This window comes from Salmo salar, chromosome ssa22, assembly GCF_905237065.1.
Source record: "Salmo salar chromosome ssa22, Ssal_v3.1, whole genome shotgun sequence".
Lineage (NCBI taxonomy): Eukaryota > Metazoa > Chordata > Actinopteri > Salmoniformes > Salmonidae > Salmo > Salmo salar.
Window position 1 is genome coordinate 61,731,790 of NC_059463.1, and position 18,855 is coordinate 61,750,644.

Genomic DNA, 18,855 nt, shown 5'->3' on the forward strand with positions numbered 1-18,855 from the left:
TTCAAAGCAGAAAAGGTGTGAGCTTTCCCCCCAGTGTTGGTCCAGAGAGTTGGTAAAAGGCTGGTCTATAGCAGTTGTTACTGATCTGACACAGTGTTGGTCCAGAGAGTTGGTAAAAGGCTGGTCTACAGCAGATGGTACTGCTCTGACACAGTGTTGGTCCAGAGAGTTGGTAAAAGGCTGGTCTATAGCAGTTGTTACTGATCTGACACAGTGACGGTCCAGAGAGTTGGTAAAAGGCTGGTCTAAAGCAGTTGTTACTGCTCTGACACAGTGATGGTCCAGAGAGTTGGTAAAAGGCTGGTCTATAGCAGTTGTTACTGATCTGACACAGTGATGGTCCAGAGAGTTGGTAAAAGGCTGGTCTATAGCAGATGATACTGCTCTGACACAGTGTTGGTCCAGAGAGTTGGTAAAAGGCTGGTCTAAAGCAGTTGTTACTGATCTGACACAGTGATGGTCCAGAGAGTTGGTAAAAGGCTGGTCTATAGCAGATGATACTGCTCTGACACAGTGTTGGTCCAGAGAGTTGGTAAAAGGCTGGTCTATAGCAGTTGGTACTGATCTGACACAGTGTTGGTCCAGAGAGTTGGTAAAAGGCTGGTCTAAAGCAGTTGTTACTGCTCTGACACAGTGATGGTCCAGAGAGTTGGTAAAAGGCTGGTCCACAGCAGTTGGTACTGCTCTGACACAGTGTTGGTCCAGAGAGTTGGTAAAAGGCTGGTCTAAAGCAGTTGATACTGCTCTGACACAGTGTTGGTCCAGAGAGTTGGTAAAAGGCTGGTCTATAGCAGATGATACTGCTCTGACACAGTGTTGGTCCAGAGAGTGGTAAAAGGCTGGTCTATAGCAGTTGTTACTGATCTGACACAGTGTTGGTCCAGAGAGTTGGTAAAAGGCTGGTCTATAGCAGTTGGTACTGCTCTGACACAGTGATGGTCCAGAGAGTTGGTAAAAGGCTGGTCCACAGCAGATGATACTGCTCTGACACAGTGTTGGTCCAGAGAGTTGGTAAAAGGCTGGTCTAAAGCAGTTGTTACTGATCTGACACAGTGATGGTCCAGAGAGTTGGTAAAAGGCTGGTCTAAAGCAGTTGTTACTGCTCTGACACAGTGATGGTCCAGAGAGTTGGTAAAAGGCTGGTCTATAGCAGTTGTTACTGATCTGACACAGTGATGGTCCAGAGAGTTGGTAAAAGGCTGGTCTATAGCAGATGATACTGCTCTGACACAGTGTTGGTCCAGAGAGTTGGTAAAAGGCTGGTCTAAAGCAGTTGATACTGATCTGACACAGTGTTGGTCCAGAGAGTTGGTAAAAGGCTGGTCTAAAGCAGTTGTTACTGCTCTGACACAGTGATGGTCCAGAGAGTTGGTAAAAGGCTGGTCTATAGCAGATGATACTGCTCTGACACAGTGTTGGTCCAGAGAGTTGGTAAAAGGCTGGTCTGTAGCAGTTGGTACTGCTCTGACACAGTGTTGGTCCAGAGAGTTGGTAAAAGGCTGGTCTAAAGCAGTTGTTACTGATCTGACACAGTGATGGTCCAGAGAGTTGGTAAAAGGCTGGTCTATAGCAGTTGTTACTGCTCTGACACAGTGATGGTCCAGAGAGTTGGTAAAAGGCTGGTCTATAGCAGATGTTACTGCTCTGACACAGTGATGGTCCAGAGAGTTGGTAAAAGGCTGGTCTATAGCAGTTGTTACTGATCTGACACAGTGATGGTCCAGAGAGTTGGTAAAAGGCTGGTCTAAAGCAGTTGTTACTGATCTGACACAGTGTTGGTCCAGAGAGTTGGTAAAAGGCTGGTCTATAGCAGTTGGTACTGCTCTGACACAGTGATGGTCCAGAGAGTTGGTAAAAGGCTGGTCCACAGCAGTTGTTACTGCTCTGACACAGTGTTGGTCCAGAGAGTTGGTAAAAGGCTGGTCTAAAGCAGTTGTTACTGATCTGACACAGTGATGGTCCAGAGAGTTGGTAAAAGGCTGGTCCATAGCAGATGATACTGCTCTGACACAGTGTTGGTCCAGAGAGTTGGTAAAAGGCTGGTCTATAGCAGATGATACTGCTCTGACACAGTGTTGGTCCAGAGAGTTGGTAAAAGGCTGGTCTATAGCAGTTGGTACTGCTCTGACACAGTGATGGTCCAGAGAGTTGGTAAAAGGCTGGTCTATAGCAGATGATACTGCTCTGACACAGTGTTGGTCCAGAGAGTTGGTAAAAGGCTGGTCTGTAGCAGTTGGTACTGCTCTGACACAGTGTTGGTCCAGAGAGTTGGTAAAAGGCTGGTCTAAAGCAGTTGTTACTGCTCTGACACAGTGATGGTCCAGAGAGTTGGTAAAAGGCTGGTCTATAGCAGTTGTTACTGCTCTGACACAGTGATGGTCCAGAGAGTTGGTAAAAGGCTGGTCTATAGCAGATGATACTGCTCTGACACAGTGTTGGTCCAGAGAGTTGGTAAAAGGCTGGTCTAAAGTAGTTGTTACTGCTCTGACACAGTGTTGGTCCAGAGAGTTGGTAAAAGGCTGGTCTATAGCAGATGATACTGCTCTGACACAGTGTTGGTCCAGAGAGTTGGTAAAAGGCTGGTCTGTAGCAGATGATACTGCTCTGACACAGTGTTGGTCCAGAGAGTTGGTAAAAGGCTGGTCTATAGCAGTTGGTACTGCTCTGACACAGTGATGGTCCAGAGAGTTGGTAAAAGGCTGGTCTATAGCAGTTGGTACTGCTCTGACACAGTGATGGTCCAGAGAGTTGGTAAAAGGCTGGTCTATAGCAGATGATACTGCTCTGACACAGTGTTGGTCCAGAGAGTTGGTAAAAGGCTGGTCTGTAGCAGTTGGTACTGCTCTGACACAGTGATGGTCCAGAGAGTTGGTAAAAGGCTGGTCTATAGCAGTTGTTACTGCTCTGACACAGTGATGGTCCAGATATTTGGTAAAAGGCTGGTCTATAGCAGATGATACTGCTCTGACAGTGCACACGTCACAACCCATAACACATATTGCTGTACAACGTTTCAGACAGCAACAGATATAATGTTAACAGTACATAACGTTTTAAGTAAAAGCAACAACAGAAATAAATGGACAAAAATATATCTATTTTTTGTTAAAATAATTACACAAATGAATGCAACACATTAACGTTATGAAGTAAATTCCTGTTTTGTGGTTGATTTCAGTATTTGAGTAGAATATTAAGACAGGAGTCTCATACTGCTTTTGAAAACCCATCACTCAGCCTGACAGATCCCCTTATCTCTTCTAAACCCATCAGTCAGCCTGACAGGTCCCCTTATCTCTTCTAAACCCATCAGTCAGCCTGACAGGTCCCCTTACCTCTTCTAAACCCATCAGTCAGCCTGACAGGTCCCCTTATCTCTTCTAAACCCATCAGTCAGCCTGACAGGTCCCCTTATCTCTTCTAAACCCATCAGTCAGCCTGACAGGTCCCCTTATCTCTTCTAAACCCATCAGTCAGCCTGACAGGTCCCCTTATCTCTTCTAAACCCATCAGTCAGCCTGACAGGTCCCCTTACCTCTTCTAAACCCATCAGTCAGCCTGACAGGTCCCCTTATCTCTTCTAAACCCATCAGTCAGCCTGACAGGTCCCCTTATCTCTTCTAAACCCATCAGTCAGCCTGACAGGTCTCCTTATCTCTTCTAAACCCATCAGTCAGCCTGACAGGTCCCCTTATCTCTTCTAAACCCATCACTCAGCCTCACAGGTCCCCTTATCTCTTCTAAACCCATCAGTCAGCCTGACAGGTCCCCTTATCTCTTCTAAACCCATCAGTCAGCCTCACAGGTCCCCTTATCTCTTCTAAACCCATCAGTCAGCCTGACAGGTCCCCTTATCTCTTCTAAACCCATCAGTCAGCCTGACAGGTCTCCTTATCTCTTCTAAACCCATCAGTCAGCCTGACAGGTCCCCTTATCTCTTCTAAACCCATCAGTCAGCCTGACAGGTCCCCTTATCTCTTCTAAACCCATCAGTCAGCCTCACAGGTCCCCTTATCTCTTCTAAACCCATCAGTCAGCCTGACAGGTCCCCTTATCTCTTCTAAACCCATCAGTCAGCCTCACAGGTCCCCTTATCTCTTCTAAACCCATCAGTCAGCCTGACAGGTCCCCTTATCTCTTCTAAACCCATCACTCAGCCTGACAGGTCCCCTTATCTCTTCTAAACCCATCAGTCAGCCTGACAGGTCCCCTTATCTCTTCTAAACCCATCAGTCAGCCTGACAGGTCCCCTTATCTCTTCTAAACCCATCAGTCAGCCTGACAGGTCCCCTTATCTCTTCTAAACCCACCAGTCAGCCTGACAGGTCCCCTTATCTCTTCTAAACCCATCACTCAGCCTGACAGGTCCCCTTATCTCTTCTAAACCCATCAGTCAGCCTGACAGGTCCCCTTATCTCTTCTAAACCCATCAGTCAGCCTGACAGGTCCCCTTATCTCTTCTAAACCCATCAGTCAGCCTGACAGGTTCCCTTATCTCTTCTAAACCCATCAGTCAGCCTGACAAGTCCCCTTATCTCTTCTAAACCCATCAGTCAGCCTGACAGGTCCCCTTATCTCTTCTAAACCCATCAGTCAGCCTGACAGGTCCCCTTATCTCTTCTAAACCCTCTAGTGTTTTCAGGGGTGTCTATCTCTCCAGACATTCTTATTGTATTACATGGGGAGCCTTTAATTACATAGGGAGCCAGCTAGTGTTGTCAGAGCTGTCTATCTCTCCAGACATTCCTATTTTACTACATGGGAAACCAGCTAGTGTTGTCAGAGCTGTCTATCTCTCCAGACATTCCTATTTTACTACATGGGAAACCAGCTAGTGTTGTCAGAGCTGTCTATCTCTCCAGACATTCCTATTTTACTACATGGGAAACCAGCTAGTGTTGTCAGAGCTGTCTATCTATCCAGACATTCCTATTTTACTACATGGGAAACCAGCTAGTGTTGTCAGAGCTGTCCATCTCTCCAGACATTCCTATTTGTGTCCTAAAACAACATATCTAATTCAAATTATCAACGTATCGAACTTTGATGATTTGAATAAGATGTGAAGTGATAAGGTAAAAAACAATATGTGGCCCCCTTTAGAACCCAAGGACCAGGATCAGGAAACACTGATCTAGGGCTAGGACTACCACATTACCAGGATCAGGAAACACTGCTCTAGGGCTAGGACTAATACAGGACCAGGATCAGGAAACACTGCTCTGGGGCTAGGACTACTACAGGACCAGGATCAGGAAACACTGCTCTGGGGCTAGGACTACTACAGGACCAGGATCAGGAAACACTGCTCTGGGGCTAGGACTACTACAGGACCAGGATCAGGAAACACTGCTCTAGGGCTAGGACTACTACAGGACCAGGATCAGGAAACACTGCTCTAGGGCTAGGACTAATACAGGACCAGGATCAGGAAACACTGCTCTGGGGCTAGGACTACTACAGTGCCCAGGACCAGGATCAGGAAACACTGCTCTGGGGGAAGGACTACTTCAGGACCAGGATCAGGAAACACTGCTCTAGGGCTAGGACTAATACAGGACCAGGATCAGGAAACACTGCTCTAGGGCTAGGACTAATACAGGACCAGGATTAGGACCAGGAAACACTGCTCTGGGGGAAGGAATACTACAGGACCAGGATCAGGAAACACTGCTCTGGGGCTAGGACTACTACAGGACCAGGATCAGGAAACACTGCTCTAGGGCTAGGACTACTACAGGACCAGGATCAGGAAACACTGCTCTAGGGCTAGGACTACTACAGGACCAGGATCGGGATCAGGAAACACTGCTCTAGGGCTAGGACTACTACAGGACCAGGATCAGGAAACACTGCTCTGGGGCTAGGACTACTACAGGACCAGGATCGGGATCAGGAAACACTGCTCTGGGGCTAGGACTACTACAGGACCAGGATCAGGAAACACTGCTCTAGGGCTAGGACTACTACAGGACCAGGATCAGGAAACACTGCTCTAGGGCTAGGACTACTACAGGACCAGGATCAGGAAACACTGCTCTGGGGCTAGGACTACTACAGGACCAGGATCAGGAAACACTGCTCTGGGGCTAGGACTACTACAGGACCAGGATCAGGAAACACTGCTCTAGGGCTAGGACTACTACAGGACCAGGATCAGGAAACACTGCTCTGGGGCTAGGACTACTACAGGACCAGGATCAGGAAACACTGCTCTGGGGCTAGGACTACTACAGGACCAGGATCAGGAAACACTGCTCTGGGGCTAGGACTACTACAGGACCAGGATCAGGAAACACTGCTCTAGGGCTAGGACTACTACAGGACCAGGATCAGGAAACACTGCTCTAGGGCTAGGACTACTACAGGACCAGGATCAGGAAACACTGCTCTAGGGCTAGGACTACTACAGGACCAGGATTAGGACCAGGAAACACTGCTCTGGGGCTAGGACTACTATAGGACCAGGATCAGGAAATACTGCTCTAGGGGTAGGACTACTACAGGACCAGGATCAGGAAACACTGCTCTAGGTCTAGGACTACTACAGTGCCCAGGACCAGGAAACACTGCTCTAGGGGTAGGACTACTACAGGACCAGGATCGGGAAACACTGCTCTAGGTCTAGGACTACTACAGGAACAATGAATGAGTTTTGTGCCATGAATCCATGGTCCTAGCACAGGAAGAAATTGTGCCATTGTGCCCTTAAGCAAGGCACTTAATCCTTTCAATTGCTCTCCAGCCAGAAGCAGAAGACCCATTTCAGTTCTAACCAATGGACAATATTGTATCTATTCTCTCCATGGTCTTGTCCAAGATGACTTTTTGCACATCTCTACAGCCACACCAGTGTTGCTTCTACTGCACCACACTACAAGTATTCCATCGGTTTCGCCGGACGTGCTACCTGTCCCAGACCTGCTGTTTTCAACTCTCTAGAGACAGCAGGAGCGATAGAGATACTCTCAATGATCGGCTATGAAAAGCCAACTGACATTTACTCCTGAGGTGCTGACCTGTTGCACCCTCTACAACCACTGTGATTATTATTATTTGACCATGCTGATCATCTATGAACATTTGAACATCTTGGCCATGTACTGTTATAATCTCAACCCGGCACAGCCAGAAGAAGACTGGCCACCCCTCATAGCCTGGTTCCTCTCTAGGTTTCTTCCTAGGTTCTGGCCTTTCTAGGGAGTTTTTCCTAGCCACCGTGCTTCTACACCTGCATTACTTGCTGTTTGGGGTTTTAGGCTGGGATTCTGTACAGCACTTTGAGATATCAGCTGATGTAAGAAGGGCTTTATAAATACATTTGATTGATTGATTGATCAATCAAATGTATTTATAAAGCCCTTCTTACATCAGCTGATGTCACAAAGTGCTGTACAGAAACCCAATCAATCACTGCCATTACTGTGTGTAAGGCTACTATTTCAGTGTGCTATGTAAACTATCCTGTATCTCTCTCTCTCTGTATCACTGTATATCTCTCTGTATCTCTCTCTCTGTATCTCTGTATCTTTCTCTATATCTCTGTATATCTCTCTGTATCTCTCTCTCTCTTTGTATATCTCTCTGTATGTATCTCTGTATCTCTATATCTCATATTTAACTGCTGCACCAATGGGAGTCATCTTTAACTGGCACACCCATGGGAGTCATGCCACTGCAGGTCAGCCATTTGGATACTATAGGATCAAGTCGAATCCTCTCTCTGAGATGTTTCACAGTCAGTTTGAAGTGTATACATTGAAATGTGGATTGATATCCTGTTGATATGCTATACTGTATATTCAGAAAGATACTGATATCTTATAAGAGCAAATGGATATGAGTTATCAGAATTGTTGCTATCAGTATAAAATTATTAACATCCTCTGAATAAATGTTATAGAACTATGGCACCATGCAGAAGACTTTAAAAATGTAATATTCTGTTCCGTCACAGTACATGAGATTAAAATGTGATTTCATTTCTGTGGGATTTATTTTCCTTCTAGAAGCAGAATGTGTTTAAACAAGAAACGCCTTGGATAAAAAAAAGTCTCTTCAAGCCAGTGTCTGGGAGGTAGAATGGGAAGGAGAGCCCTCCAGAAGTGTGTGTGTGCGTGTGTGTGTGTGCGTGTACACGCGATCCTCCTACCCCTCCCTCCAACCCCTCCTAACCCTTCCTAACCCTCCTACCCTCCAACCCCTCCCTCCAACCCTTCCTAACCCTCCTACCCCTCCTAACCCTTCCAAACACTCCTACCCCTCCTACCCCTCCCTCCAACCCCTCCTAACACTTCCTAACCCTCCTACCCTCCAACCCCTAATACCCACCTAACCCTTTCTAACACTAGTAGCGTTCCCAGTGGTGGTGGTAGGAATATAGATATAGATATCACAGATAGTGATATCTGTGGTGGTAGTGGTACCTGTGGTGGTAGTGGTGGTAGTGGTGGTAGTGGTACTAGTGGTGGTAGTGGTGGTTGTGGTACTAGTGGTAGTGGTGGTAGTGGTACTAGTGGTGGTAGTGGTACTGGTGGTGGTAGTGGTGGTAGTGGTGGTAGTGGTACCTGTGGTGGTAGTGGTGGTAGTGGTGGTAGAGGTACTAGTGGTGGTAGTGGTACTAGTGGTGGTAGTGGTGGTAGTGGTGGTAGTGGTACTAGTGGTGGTAGTGGTGGTAGTGGTGGTAGTGGTACTAGTGGTGGTAATGTAATATTCTAGTGGTGGTAGTGGTACTAGTGGTGGTAGTGGTGGTAGTGGTGGTAGTGGTACTAGTGGTGGTAGTGGTGGTGGTAGTGGTGGTAGTGGTGGTAGTGGTGGTGGTAGTGGTAGTGGTGGTGGTAGTGGTGGTAGTGGAGGTAGTGGTACTATTGGTGATAGTGGTGGTAGTGGTGGTAGTGGTACTAGTGATGGTAGTGGTACTAGTGGTGGTAGTGGTACTAGTGGTACTAGTGGTGGTAGTGGTGGTAGTGGTGGTAGTGGTACTAGTGGTCTAGTAGTGGTAGTGGTACTAGTGGTGGTAGTGGTACCTGTGGTGGTAGTGGTACCTGTGTTGGTAGTGGTGGTAGTGGTGGTAGTGTTACTAGTGGTGGTAATGTAATATTCTAGTGGTGGTAGTGGTACTAGTGGAGGTAGTGGTACTAGTGGTGGTAGTGATGGTAGTGGTGGTAGTGGTGGTGGTAGTAGTGGTGGTAGTGGTACTAGTGGTGGTAGTGGTACCTGTGGCGGTAGTGGTGGTAGTGGTGGTAGTGGTGGTGGTAGTAGTGGTGGTAGTGGTGGTAGTGGTACTAGTCGTGATAGTGGTGGTAGTGGTGGTAGTGGTGGTAGTGGTACTAGTGGTGGTAGTGGTGGTAGTGATGGTGGTAGTGGTGGTAGTGATGGTAGTGGTACTAGTGGTGGTTGTGGTGGTAGTGGTCGTAGTGGTACTAGTGGTACTAGTGGTGGTAGTGGTACTAGTGGTGGTAGTGGTACTAGTGGTACTAGTGGTGGTGGTAGTGGTGGTAGTGGTGGTAGTGGGACTAGTGGTGGTAGTGACTGTAGTGGGACTAGTGGTGGTAGTTGTGGTAGTGGTCCTAGTGGTGGTAGTGGTGGTAGTTGTGGTAGTGGTACTAGTGGTGGTAGTGGTGGTAGTTGTGGTACTAGTGGTGGTAGTGGAAGTGGTGGTAGTGGTGGTAGTGGTACTAGTGGTTGTAGTGGTTGTAGTGGTAGTGGTAGTGGTGGTAGTGGTAGTGGTAGTGGTGGTAGTGGTGGTAGTGGTACTAGTGGTACTAGTGGAGGTAGTGGTACTAGTGGTACTAGTGGTACTAGTGGTTGTAGGGGTGGTAGTGGTGGTAGTGGTGGTAGTGGTACTAGTGGAACTAGTGGTGGTAGTGGTGGTAGTTGTGGTAGTGGTGGTGGTAGTGGTGGTAGTGGTGGTAGTGGTACTAGTAGTGGTGGTAGTGGTGGTAGTGGGACTAGTGGTGGTAGTGGGAGTGGTGGTAGTGGTAGTGGTGGATGTGGTAGTGGTGGTAGTGGTGGTAGTGGTAGTGGTGGTATAGGTATTGGTGGTATTGGTAGTAGTGGTGGTAGTGGTACTAGTGGTTGTAGTGGTGGTAGTGTGACTAGTGGTGGTAGTGGTGGTAGTGGGACTAGTGGTGGTAGTTGTGGTAGTGGTGGTAGTGGTGGTAGTGGTACTAGTGGTGGTAGTGGTGGTAGTGGTAGTGGTGGTAGTGGTGGTAGTGGGACTAGTGGTGGTAGTGGTGGTAGTGGGTCTAGTGGTGGTAGTGGTGGTAGTGGTAGTGGTACTAGTGGTGGTAATGGTGGTAGTTGTGGTAGTGGTACTAGTGGTGGTAGTGGTACTGGTAGTGGTAGTGGTGGTAGTGGTGGTAGTGGTAGTGTTGGTATTGGTGGTAGTGGTGGTAGTGGAAGTGGTGGTAGTGGTGGTAGTGTTGGTAGTAGTACTAGTGGTGGTAGTTGTGGTAGTGGTACTAGTGGTACTAGTGGTGGTATTGGTACTAGTGGTGGTAGTGGTGGTAGTTGTGGTAGTGGTACTAGTGGTGGTAGTGGTAGTGGTGGTAGTGGTGGTAGTGGTAGTGGTGGTAGTTGTGGTAGTGGTACTAGTGGTGGTAGTGGTACTGATGGTGGTAGTGGTACTAGTGGTGGTAGTGGTACTAGTGGTGGTAGTTGTGGTAGTGGTACTAGTGGTGGTAGTGGTGGTAGTGGTAGTGGTACTAGTGGTGGTAGTGGTGGTAGTTGTGGTAGTGGTACTAGTGGTGGTAGTGGTACTGGTGGTGGTAGAGGTGGTAGTGGTACTAGTGGTGGTAGTGGTGGTGGTAGTGGTGGTAGTGGTGGTGGTAGTGGTGGTAGTGGTGGTGGTAGTGGTGGTAGTGGTGGTAGTGGTACTAGTGGTACTAGTGGTGGTAGTGGTACTAGTGGTAGTGGTAGTGGTGGTAGTGGTGGTAGTGTGACTAGTGGTGGTAGTGGGACTAGTGGTGGTAGTTGTGGTAGTGGTGGTAGTGGTGGTAGTGGTACTAGTGGTACTAGTGGTGGTAGTGGTGGTAGTGGTAGTGGTGGTAGTGGTGGTATTGGGACTAGTGGTGGTAGTGGTGGTAGTGGGTCTAGTGGTGGTAGTGGTGGTAGTGGTAGTGGTATTAGTGGTGGTAATGGTGGTAGTTGTGGTAGTTGTACTAGTGATGGTTGTGGTACTGGTATTTGTAGTGGTGGTAGTGGTAGTGTTGGTATTGGTGGTAGTGGTGGTAGTGGTAGTGGTGGTAGTGGTAGTGGTGGTAGTGGTGGTAGTGGTACTAGTGGTTGTAGTGGTGGTAGTGGTGGTAGTGGTGGTGGTAGGGTTGGTAGTGGGGCTAGTAGTGGTAGTGGTAGTGGTGGTAGTGGTAGTGGTGGTAGTGGTGGTAGTGGTGGTAGTGGTGGTAGTGGTAGTGGTGGTAGTGGTAGTGGTGGTAGTGGTGGTAGTGGTACTAGTGGTTGTAGTGGTTGTAGTGGTGGTAGTGGTGGTAGTGGTTGTAGTGGTGGTAGTGGTACTAGCGGTTGTAGTGGTTGTAGTGGTAGTGGTGGTAGTGGTAGTGGTAGTGGTGGTAGTGGTACTAGTGGTACTAGTGGAGGTAGTGGTACTAGTGGTACTAGTGGTACTAGTGGTAGTAGTGGTGGTAGTGGTGGTAGTGGTACTAGTGGAACTAGTGGTGGTAGTGGTGGTAGTTGTGGTAGTGGTGGTGGTAGTGGTGGTAGTGGTGTTAGTGGTACTAGTAGTGGTAGTGGTGGTAGTGGTGGTAGTGGTGGTAGTGGGACTAGTGGTGGTAGTGGGAGTGGTGGTAGTGGTAGTGGTGGATGTGGTATTGGTGGTAGTGGTAGTGGTGGTATAGGTAGTGGTGGTAGTGGTATTGGTGGTAGTGGTAGTGGTGGTATAGGTAGTGGTGGTAGTGGTAGTAGTGGTGGTAGTGGTACTAGTGGTTGTAGTGGTGGTAGTGGTACTCGTGGTGGTAGTGGTACTAGTGGTACTAGTGGTGGTAGTGGTGGTAGTGGTTGTAGTGGTGGTAGTGGTTGTAGTGGTGGTAGTGGTGGTAGAGGTGATAGTGGTACTAGTGGTACTAGTAGTGGTAGTGGTGGTAGTGGTGGTAGTGGTGGTAGTGGGACTAGTGGTGGTAGTGGGACTAGTGGTGGTAGTGGGAGTGGTGGTAGTGGTGGTAGTGGTAGTGGTGGTAGTGGTGGTAGTGGTAGTGGTAGTATTGGTAGTGGTGGTAGTGGTGGTAGTGGTGGTAGTGGTACTAGTGGTTGTAGTGGTACTAGTGGTGGTAGTGGTGGTAGTGGTACTAGTGGTACTACTGGTGGTAGTGGTGGTGGTGGTGGTGGTGGTAGTAGTGGTGATAGTGGTGGTAGTGGTGGTGGTAGTGGCGGTGGTGGTGGTAGTGGTGGTAGTGGTGGTGGTGGTGGTAGTGGTGTTAGTGGTACTAGTGGTGGTGGTAGTAGTGGTGGTAGTGGTGGTAGTAGTGGTGGTAGTAGTGGTGGTGGTGGTATTGTTGGTAGTGGTACTAGTGGTGGTTGTAGTAGTGGTGGTAGTAGTGGTGGTAGTGGTTCCAGTCGTGGGAGTGGTGGTAGTGGTGGTGGTGGTGGTAGTGGTGTTAGTGGTACTAGTGGTGGTGGTAGTAGTGGTGATAGTGGTGGTAGTAGTGGTGGTAGTAGTGGTGGTGGTGGTATTGGTGGTAGTGGTACTAGTGGTGGTGGTAGTAGTGGTGGTAGTAGTGGTGGTAGTGGTTCCAGTCGTGGGAGTGGTGGTAGTGGTTCCAGTGGTGGTAGTGGTGGTAGTGGTGGTAGTTGTACTAGTGGTAGTAGTGGTGGTAGTGGTGGTAGTGGTACTAGTGGTGGTAGTGGTGGTAGTGGTGATAGTGGTACTAGTGGTGGTAGTGGTGGTAGTGGTGATAGTGGTACTAGTGGTGGTAGTGGTGGTAGTGGTGATAGTGGCACTAGTGGTGGTAGTGGTGATAGTGGCACTAGTGGTGGTAGTGGTGGAAGTGGTGATAGTGGTACTAGTGGTGGTAGTGGTGGTAGTGGTGGTTGTGGCGGTAGTGGCGGTAGTGGTGGTAGTGGTGGTATTGGTACTAGTGGTACTAGTGGTACTAGTGGTGGTAGTGGTGGTAGTGGTGGTAGTGGTATCAGTGGTACTAGTGGTAGTAGTGGTGGTAGTGGTACTAGTGGTAGTAGTGGTGGTAGTGGTGGTAGTGGTGGTAGTGGTACTAGTGGTAGTAGTGGTAGTAGTGGTGGTAGTGGTACTAGTGGTGGTAGTGGTGGTAGTGGTACTAGTGGTAGTAGTGGTGTTAGTGGTGATAGTGGTGGTAGTGGTTGTAGTGGTGATTGTGGTACTAGTGGTAGTAGTGGTGGTGGTAGTAGTGGTGGTAGTGGTGGTAGTGGCGGAAGTGGTGGTAGTGGCGGTAGTGGTGATAGTGGTACTAGTGGTAGTAGTGGTGGTGGTAGTAGTGGTGGTAGTTGTGGTAGTGGCGGTAGTGGTGATAGTGGTACTAGTGGTAGTAGTGGTGGTGGTAGTAGTGGTGGTAGTGGTGATAGTGGTACTAGTGGTAGTAGTGGTGGTAGTGGTGGTAGTGGTACTAGTGGTAGTAGTGGTGGTGGTAGTAGTGGTGGTAGTGGTGATAGTGGTACTAGTGGTAGTAGTGGTGGTAGTGGTGGTAGTGGTAGTGCTTCCTGTGTTCGTCTCCTCTCATATTATGACCATCAGGTTACGTTTTACATTTTAGTAATTTAGCAGACGCTCTCAATTACTCTGTTGATTTTTAGATAGCTTGGTGTGACCAATTCCCATAACAATCGGATCAAGCAGATGTTCCCTCAACAAAGATTTTATCAGCATAGTTATTAATTACTCGTGGTAAATGAAAGTGTTTTTTTATTTTGTTTCTTTTTGGAGGGTTTGGGGCGCTGTGAGAGTTGTTTAATACACTCTTCAAAGAGGTAGTGTTTCAGACTTTTCCGAAAGATGGGCAGGGACTCGCTGTCCTGACTTTATGGTTAAGGTTGTTCCACTATTGGGGTGCCAGGGCAGAGAGCTTTGACTGTGCATGACACAAGTAATTTTTCCAGCAATTGTTTACAGACAGATTATTTAACTTGTAATTCACTGTATCACAATTCCAGTGGGTCAGAAGTTTACAATTTAAGTTGACTGTGCCTTTAAACAGCTTGGAAAATTCCAGAAAATGTTGTCATGGCTCTAGAAGCTTCTTGTTGGCTAATTGACATCATTTGAGTCAATTGGAGGTGTACCTGTGGATGTATTTCAAGGCCTACCTTCAAACTCAGTGCCTCTTTGCTTGACATCATGGGAAAATTAGAAGAAATCAGCCAAGACCTCAGAAAAAAAATTGGAGACCTCCACAAGTCTGGTTCGTCATTGGGAGCAAATTCCAAATGCCTGATGGTACCACGTTCATCTCTACAAACAATAGTACTGTAACGCCCTGGCCATAGAGAGGGGGTTTTTAGTTCTTTATTTTGGTTAGGCCAGGGTGTTACATTGGGTGGGCGTTCTATGTTCTTTTTCTAGGTTTTTGTATTTCTGTGTTTTGGGCCGTGTGTGGCTCCCAATCAGGCACAGCTGAAGTTCGTTGTTGTTGATTGGGAGTCACACATAAGGAGCCTGTTTTTCCTTTGTGTTTTGTGGGTAATTGTTTCTGTTTAGTTTTGTAGGTTGTCATTCATTTTCGTCGTTTGTTTAAAGTGTTTCTATTAATTAAATATTGAATATGAACACTCACTCCACTGCGTATTGGTCCACCTTTTCCGACGATGACTTCTCTGTTTCATCTGACGACGAAGACAGCCCTTACAATTACGCAAGTATAAACACCATGGGACCACGCAGCCGTCATACCGCTCAGGAAGGAGACGCGTTCTGTCTCCCAGAGATGAACATACTACCTACCGGCTTCCCTGTTCCATCAATTGCTGTTCACTGGACCCTATGATCACTTGGCTACATAGCTGATGCCTGCTGGACTGTTCATTTATCATGGTACTCCACTTTGTTTACCTTTGTTTATCTGTCGGCCCCAGCCCCGAACTCAGGCCCTGTGTGTAGTTAACCGACCCTCTCTGCCCATTCATCACCATTTTACCTGTTGTTGTTGTCTTAGCCGATTAGCTGTTGTTGTCTTACCCGTTGTTGTCTTAGCTAGCTCTCTCAATAAACACCTGTGATTGCTTTATGCCTCGCTTTATGTCTCTCTCTAATGTCAATATGCCTTGTATACTGTTGTTTAGGATAGTTATCATTGTTTTAGCTTACTGCGGAGCCTCTAGTCCCACTGTAAATGCCTTAGATACCTCCTTTGTCCTACCTCCCATACATGTGGTGATCTCACCCATTATAACCAGCATGTCCAGAGATGCAACCTCTCTTATCATCACTCAGTGCCTGGGCTTACCTCCACTGTACCCGCACCCCACCATACCCCTGTCTGCATATTATGCCCTGAATCTATTCTACCACGCCCAGAAATCTGCTCCTTTTATTCTCTGTCCCCAAAGCATTAGATGGGTTTTTGGCCTTTCTAGGGAGTTTTTCCTAGGGAGTTTTTCCTAGCCACCGTGCTTCTTTCACATGTATTGCTTGCTGTTTGGGGTTTTAGGCTGGGTTTCTGTACAGCACTTTGAGATATCAGCTGATGTACGAAGGGCTATATGAATAAATTTGATTTGATTTGAGATGACCAGTTTTGATAGCCTTTAGCCGTACCCTCATCCTACTCCTCCTCTGTTCCTCGGGTGATGTGGAGGTTAACCCAGGCCCTGCGTGTCCCCAGGCACCCTCATTTGTTGACTTCTGTGATCGAAAAAGCATTGGTTTCATGCATGTTAACATCAGAAGCTTCCTCCCTAAGTTTGTTTAACTCGCTGATTTAGCACACTCTGCCAACCCTGATGTCCTAGCCGTGTCTGAACCCTGGCTTAGGAAGGCCACCAAAAATTTGGAGATTTCCATACCCAACTCCAACATTTTCCGTCAAGATAGAACTGCCAAAGGGGGAGGAGTTGCAATCTACTGCAGAGATAGGTTGCAAAGTTCTGTCATACTTTCCAGGTCTATGCCCAAACAGTTCGAGCTTCTAATTAAAAAAATTAATCTCTCCAGAAATAAGTCTCTCATTGTTGCCGCCTGTTATAGACCCCCCTCCGCTCCCAGCTGTGCCGTGGACACCATATGTAAATTGATTGCCCCCCATCTATCTTCAGAGTTCGTTCTGTTAGGTGACCTAAACTGGGATATGCTTAACACCCCAGCAGTCCTACAATCTAATTTAGATGCCCTCAATCTCACGCAAATTATCAAGGAAACCACCAGGTACAACCCTAAATCCGTAAACATGGGCACCCTCATAGACATTATCCTGAACAACTTGCCCTCCAAATACACCTCTGCTGTTTTCAATTTCAGCGATCACTGCCTCATTGCCTGCATCCGCTATGGGTCCGCGGTCAAACAACCACCCCTCATCACTGTCAAACGCTCCCTAAAACACTTCAGCGAGCAGGACTTTCTAATCAACCTGGCCCGGGTATCCTGGAAGGATATTGACCTCATCCCGTCAGTCGAGGATGCCTGGTCATTCTTTAAAAGTAATTTCCTCACCATCTTAGATAAGCATGCCCCTTTCAATAAATGCAGAACTAAGAACAGATATAGCCCTTGGTTCACTCCAGACCTGACTGTCCTTGGCCAGCACAAAAACATCCTGTGGCGGACTGCATCGAATAGTCCCGTGATATGCAACTGTTCAGGGAAGTCAGGAACCAATACACACAGTCAAACAGAAATTTGCATCCTGTAACTCTAACTCCAAAAAGTTTTGGGACACTGTAAAGTCCATGGAGAACAAATGCACCTCCTCCCAGCTGCCCACTGCACTGAGGCTAGGTGACACGGTCACCACCGATAAATCCATGATAATCGAAAATTTCAATAAGCATTTCTCTACGGCTGGCCATGCTTTCCTCCTGGCTACCCCAACCCCGGCCAACAGCTCCGCAAACCTCGCAGCTACTTGCCAAAGCCTCCCCAGCTTCTCCTTCACCCAAATCCAGATTGCAGATGTTCTGAAAGAGCTGCAAAACCTGGACCCGTACAAATCAGCTGGGCTAGACAATCTGGACCCTCTCTTTCTAAAATGATCCGCCGCCATTGTTGCAACCCCTATTACCAGCCTGTTCAACCGCTCTTTCATATCATCTGAGACCCCCAAAGATTAAAAAGCTGCCGCGGTCATCCCCCTCTTCAAAGGGGGTGACACACTAGACCCAAACTGTTGCAGACCTATTTCCATCCTGCCCTACCTTTCTAAAGTCTTTGAAAGCCAAGTTAATAAATAGATCACTGACCATCACGAATCCCAACATACCTTCTCCGCTGTGCAATCCGGTTTCCAAGCTGGTCATGGGTGCACCTCAGCCACGCTCAAGGTACTAAACGATATCATAACCGCCATCGATAAAAGACAGTACTGTGCAGCCGTCTTCATCGACCTGGCCAAGGCTTTCGACTCTGTCAATCACCGTATTCTTATCGGCAGACTCAATTGCCTTGGTTTCTCTAATGACTGCCTCACCTGGTTCACCAACTACTTCGCAGACAGAGTTCAGTGTGTAAAATCGGAGGGCCTGTTGTCCAGACCTCTGGCAGTCTCTATGGGGGTACCACAAGGTTCAATTCCCGGGCTGACTCTTTTCTCTGTATATATATCAACGATGTCGCTCTTGCTGCAGTGATTCCCTGATCCACCTCTACGCAGACGACACCATTCTGTGTACATCTGGCCCTTCTTTGGACACTGTGTTAACTAACCTCCAAACGAGTTTCAATGCCATACAGCACTCTTTCTGTGGCCTCCAAATGCTTTTAAATGCTAGCCAAACCAAATGCATGCTTTTCAACAGTTCGCTGCCCGCACCTGTTCGCCCGACTAACATCACTACTCTGGACGGTTCTGACCTAGAATATGTGGACAACTACAAATACCTAGGTGTCTGGCTAGACTGCAAACTCTCCTTCCAGACTCATATCACACATCTCCAATCCAAAATCAAATCTAGAATCGGCTTTCTATTTCGCAAGAAAGCCTCCTTCACTCACGCCGCCAAACATACCCTCGTAAAACTGACTATCCTACCGATCCTCAACTTCGGCGATGTCATTTACAAAATAGCTTCCAATACTCTACTCAGCAAATTGGATGCAGTCTATCACAGTGCCATCCATTTTGTTACCAAAGCCCCATAGACCACCCACCACTGCGACCTGTATGCTCTAGTTGGCTGGCCCTCGCTACATATTTCTCGCCAGACCCACTGGCTCCAGGTCATCTATAAGTCTATGCTAGGTAAAGCTCCACCTTATGTCAGCTCACTGGTCATGATAACAACACCCACCCGTAGCACACGCTCCAGAAGGTATGTCTCACTGGTCATCCCCAAAGCCAACACCTCCTTTGGCCGCCTTTTCTTCCAGTTCTCTGCTGCCAGTGACTGGAACGAATTGCAAAAATCACTGAAGCTGGAGACTTATATTTCCCTCACTAACTCACTAACTGCTCATCTATCACTCCAGTGTGAATCTGTTCAATTGTAATTACTTTACTATGGCCTATTTATTGCCATACCTCCTCATGCAATTTGCACACACTGTATATAGACGTTCTTTTTTTTCTATTGTGTTATTGACTCTACGCTTGTTTATTCCATGTGTAACTCTGTGTTGTTGTTTCTGTCACACTGCTTTGCTTTATCTTGGCAGGTCGCAATTGTAAATGAGAACTTGTTCTCAACTAGCCTACCTGGTTAAATAAAGGTGAAAAAATGTTAAAA

The 18,855-nt window shown here is 47.5% G+C and overlaps 1 protein-coding gene across 1 annotated transcript; it reads right to left on the bottom strand.

The window, feature by feature from the left end:
- Nucleotides 1-9,493: 9,493 nt before the first annotated feature.
- Nucleotides 9,494-12,391, bottom strand: LOC123729645 (mucin-2-like; the record flags this gene model as incomplete). Its single annotated transcript, XM_045705065.1, has 1 exon — nucleotides 9,494-12,391. A coding segment is annotated over one exon (2,898 nt), but the record flags the coding sequence as incomplete, so codon positions are not given.
- Between the last annotated feature and the right edge of the window lie 6,464 nt (nucleotides 12,392-18,855).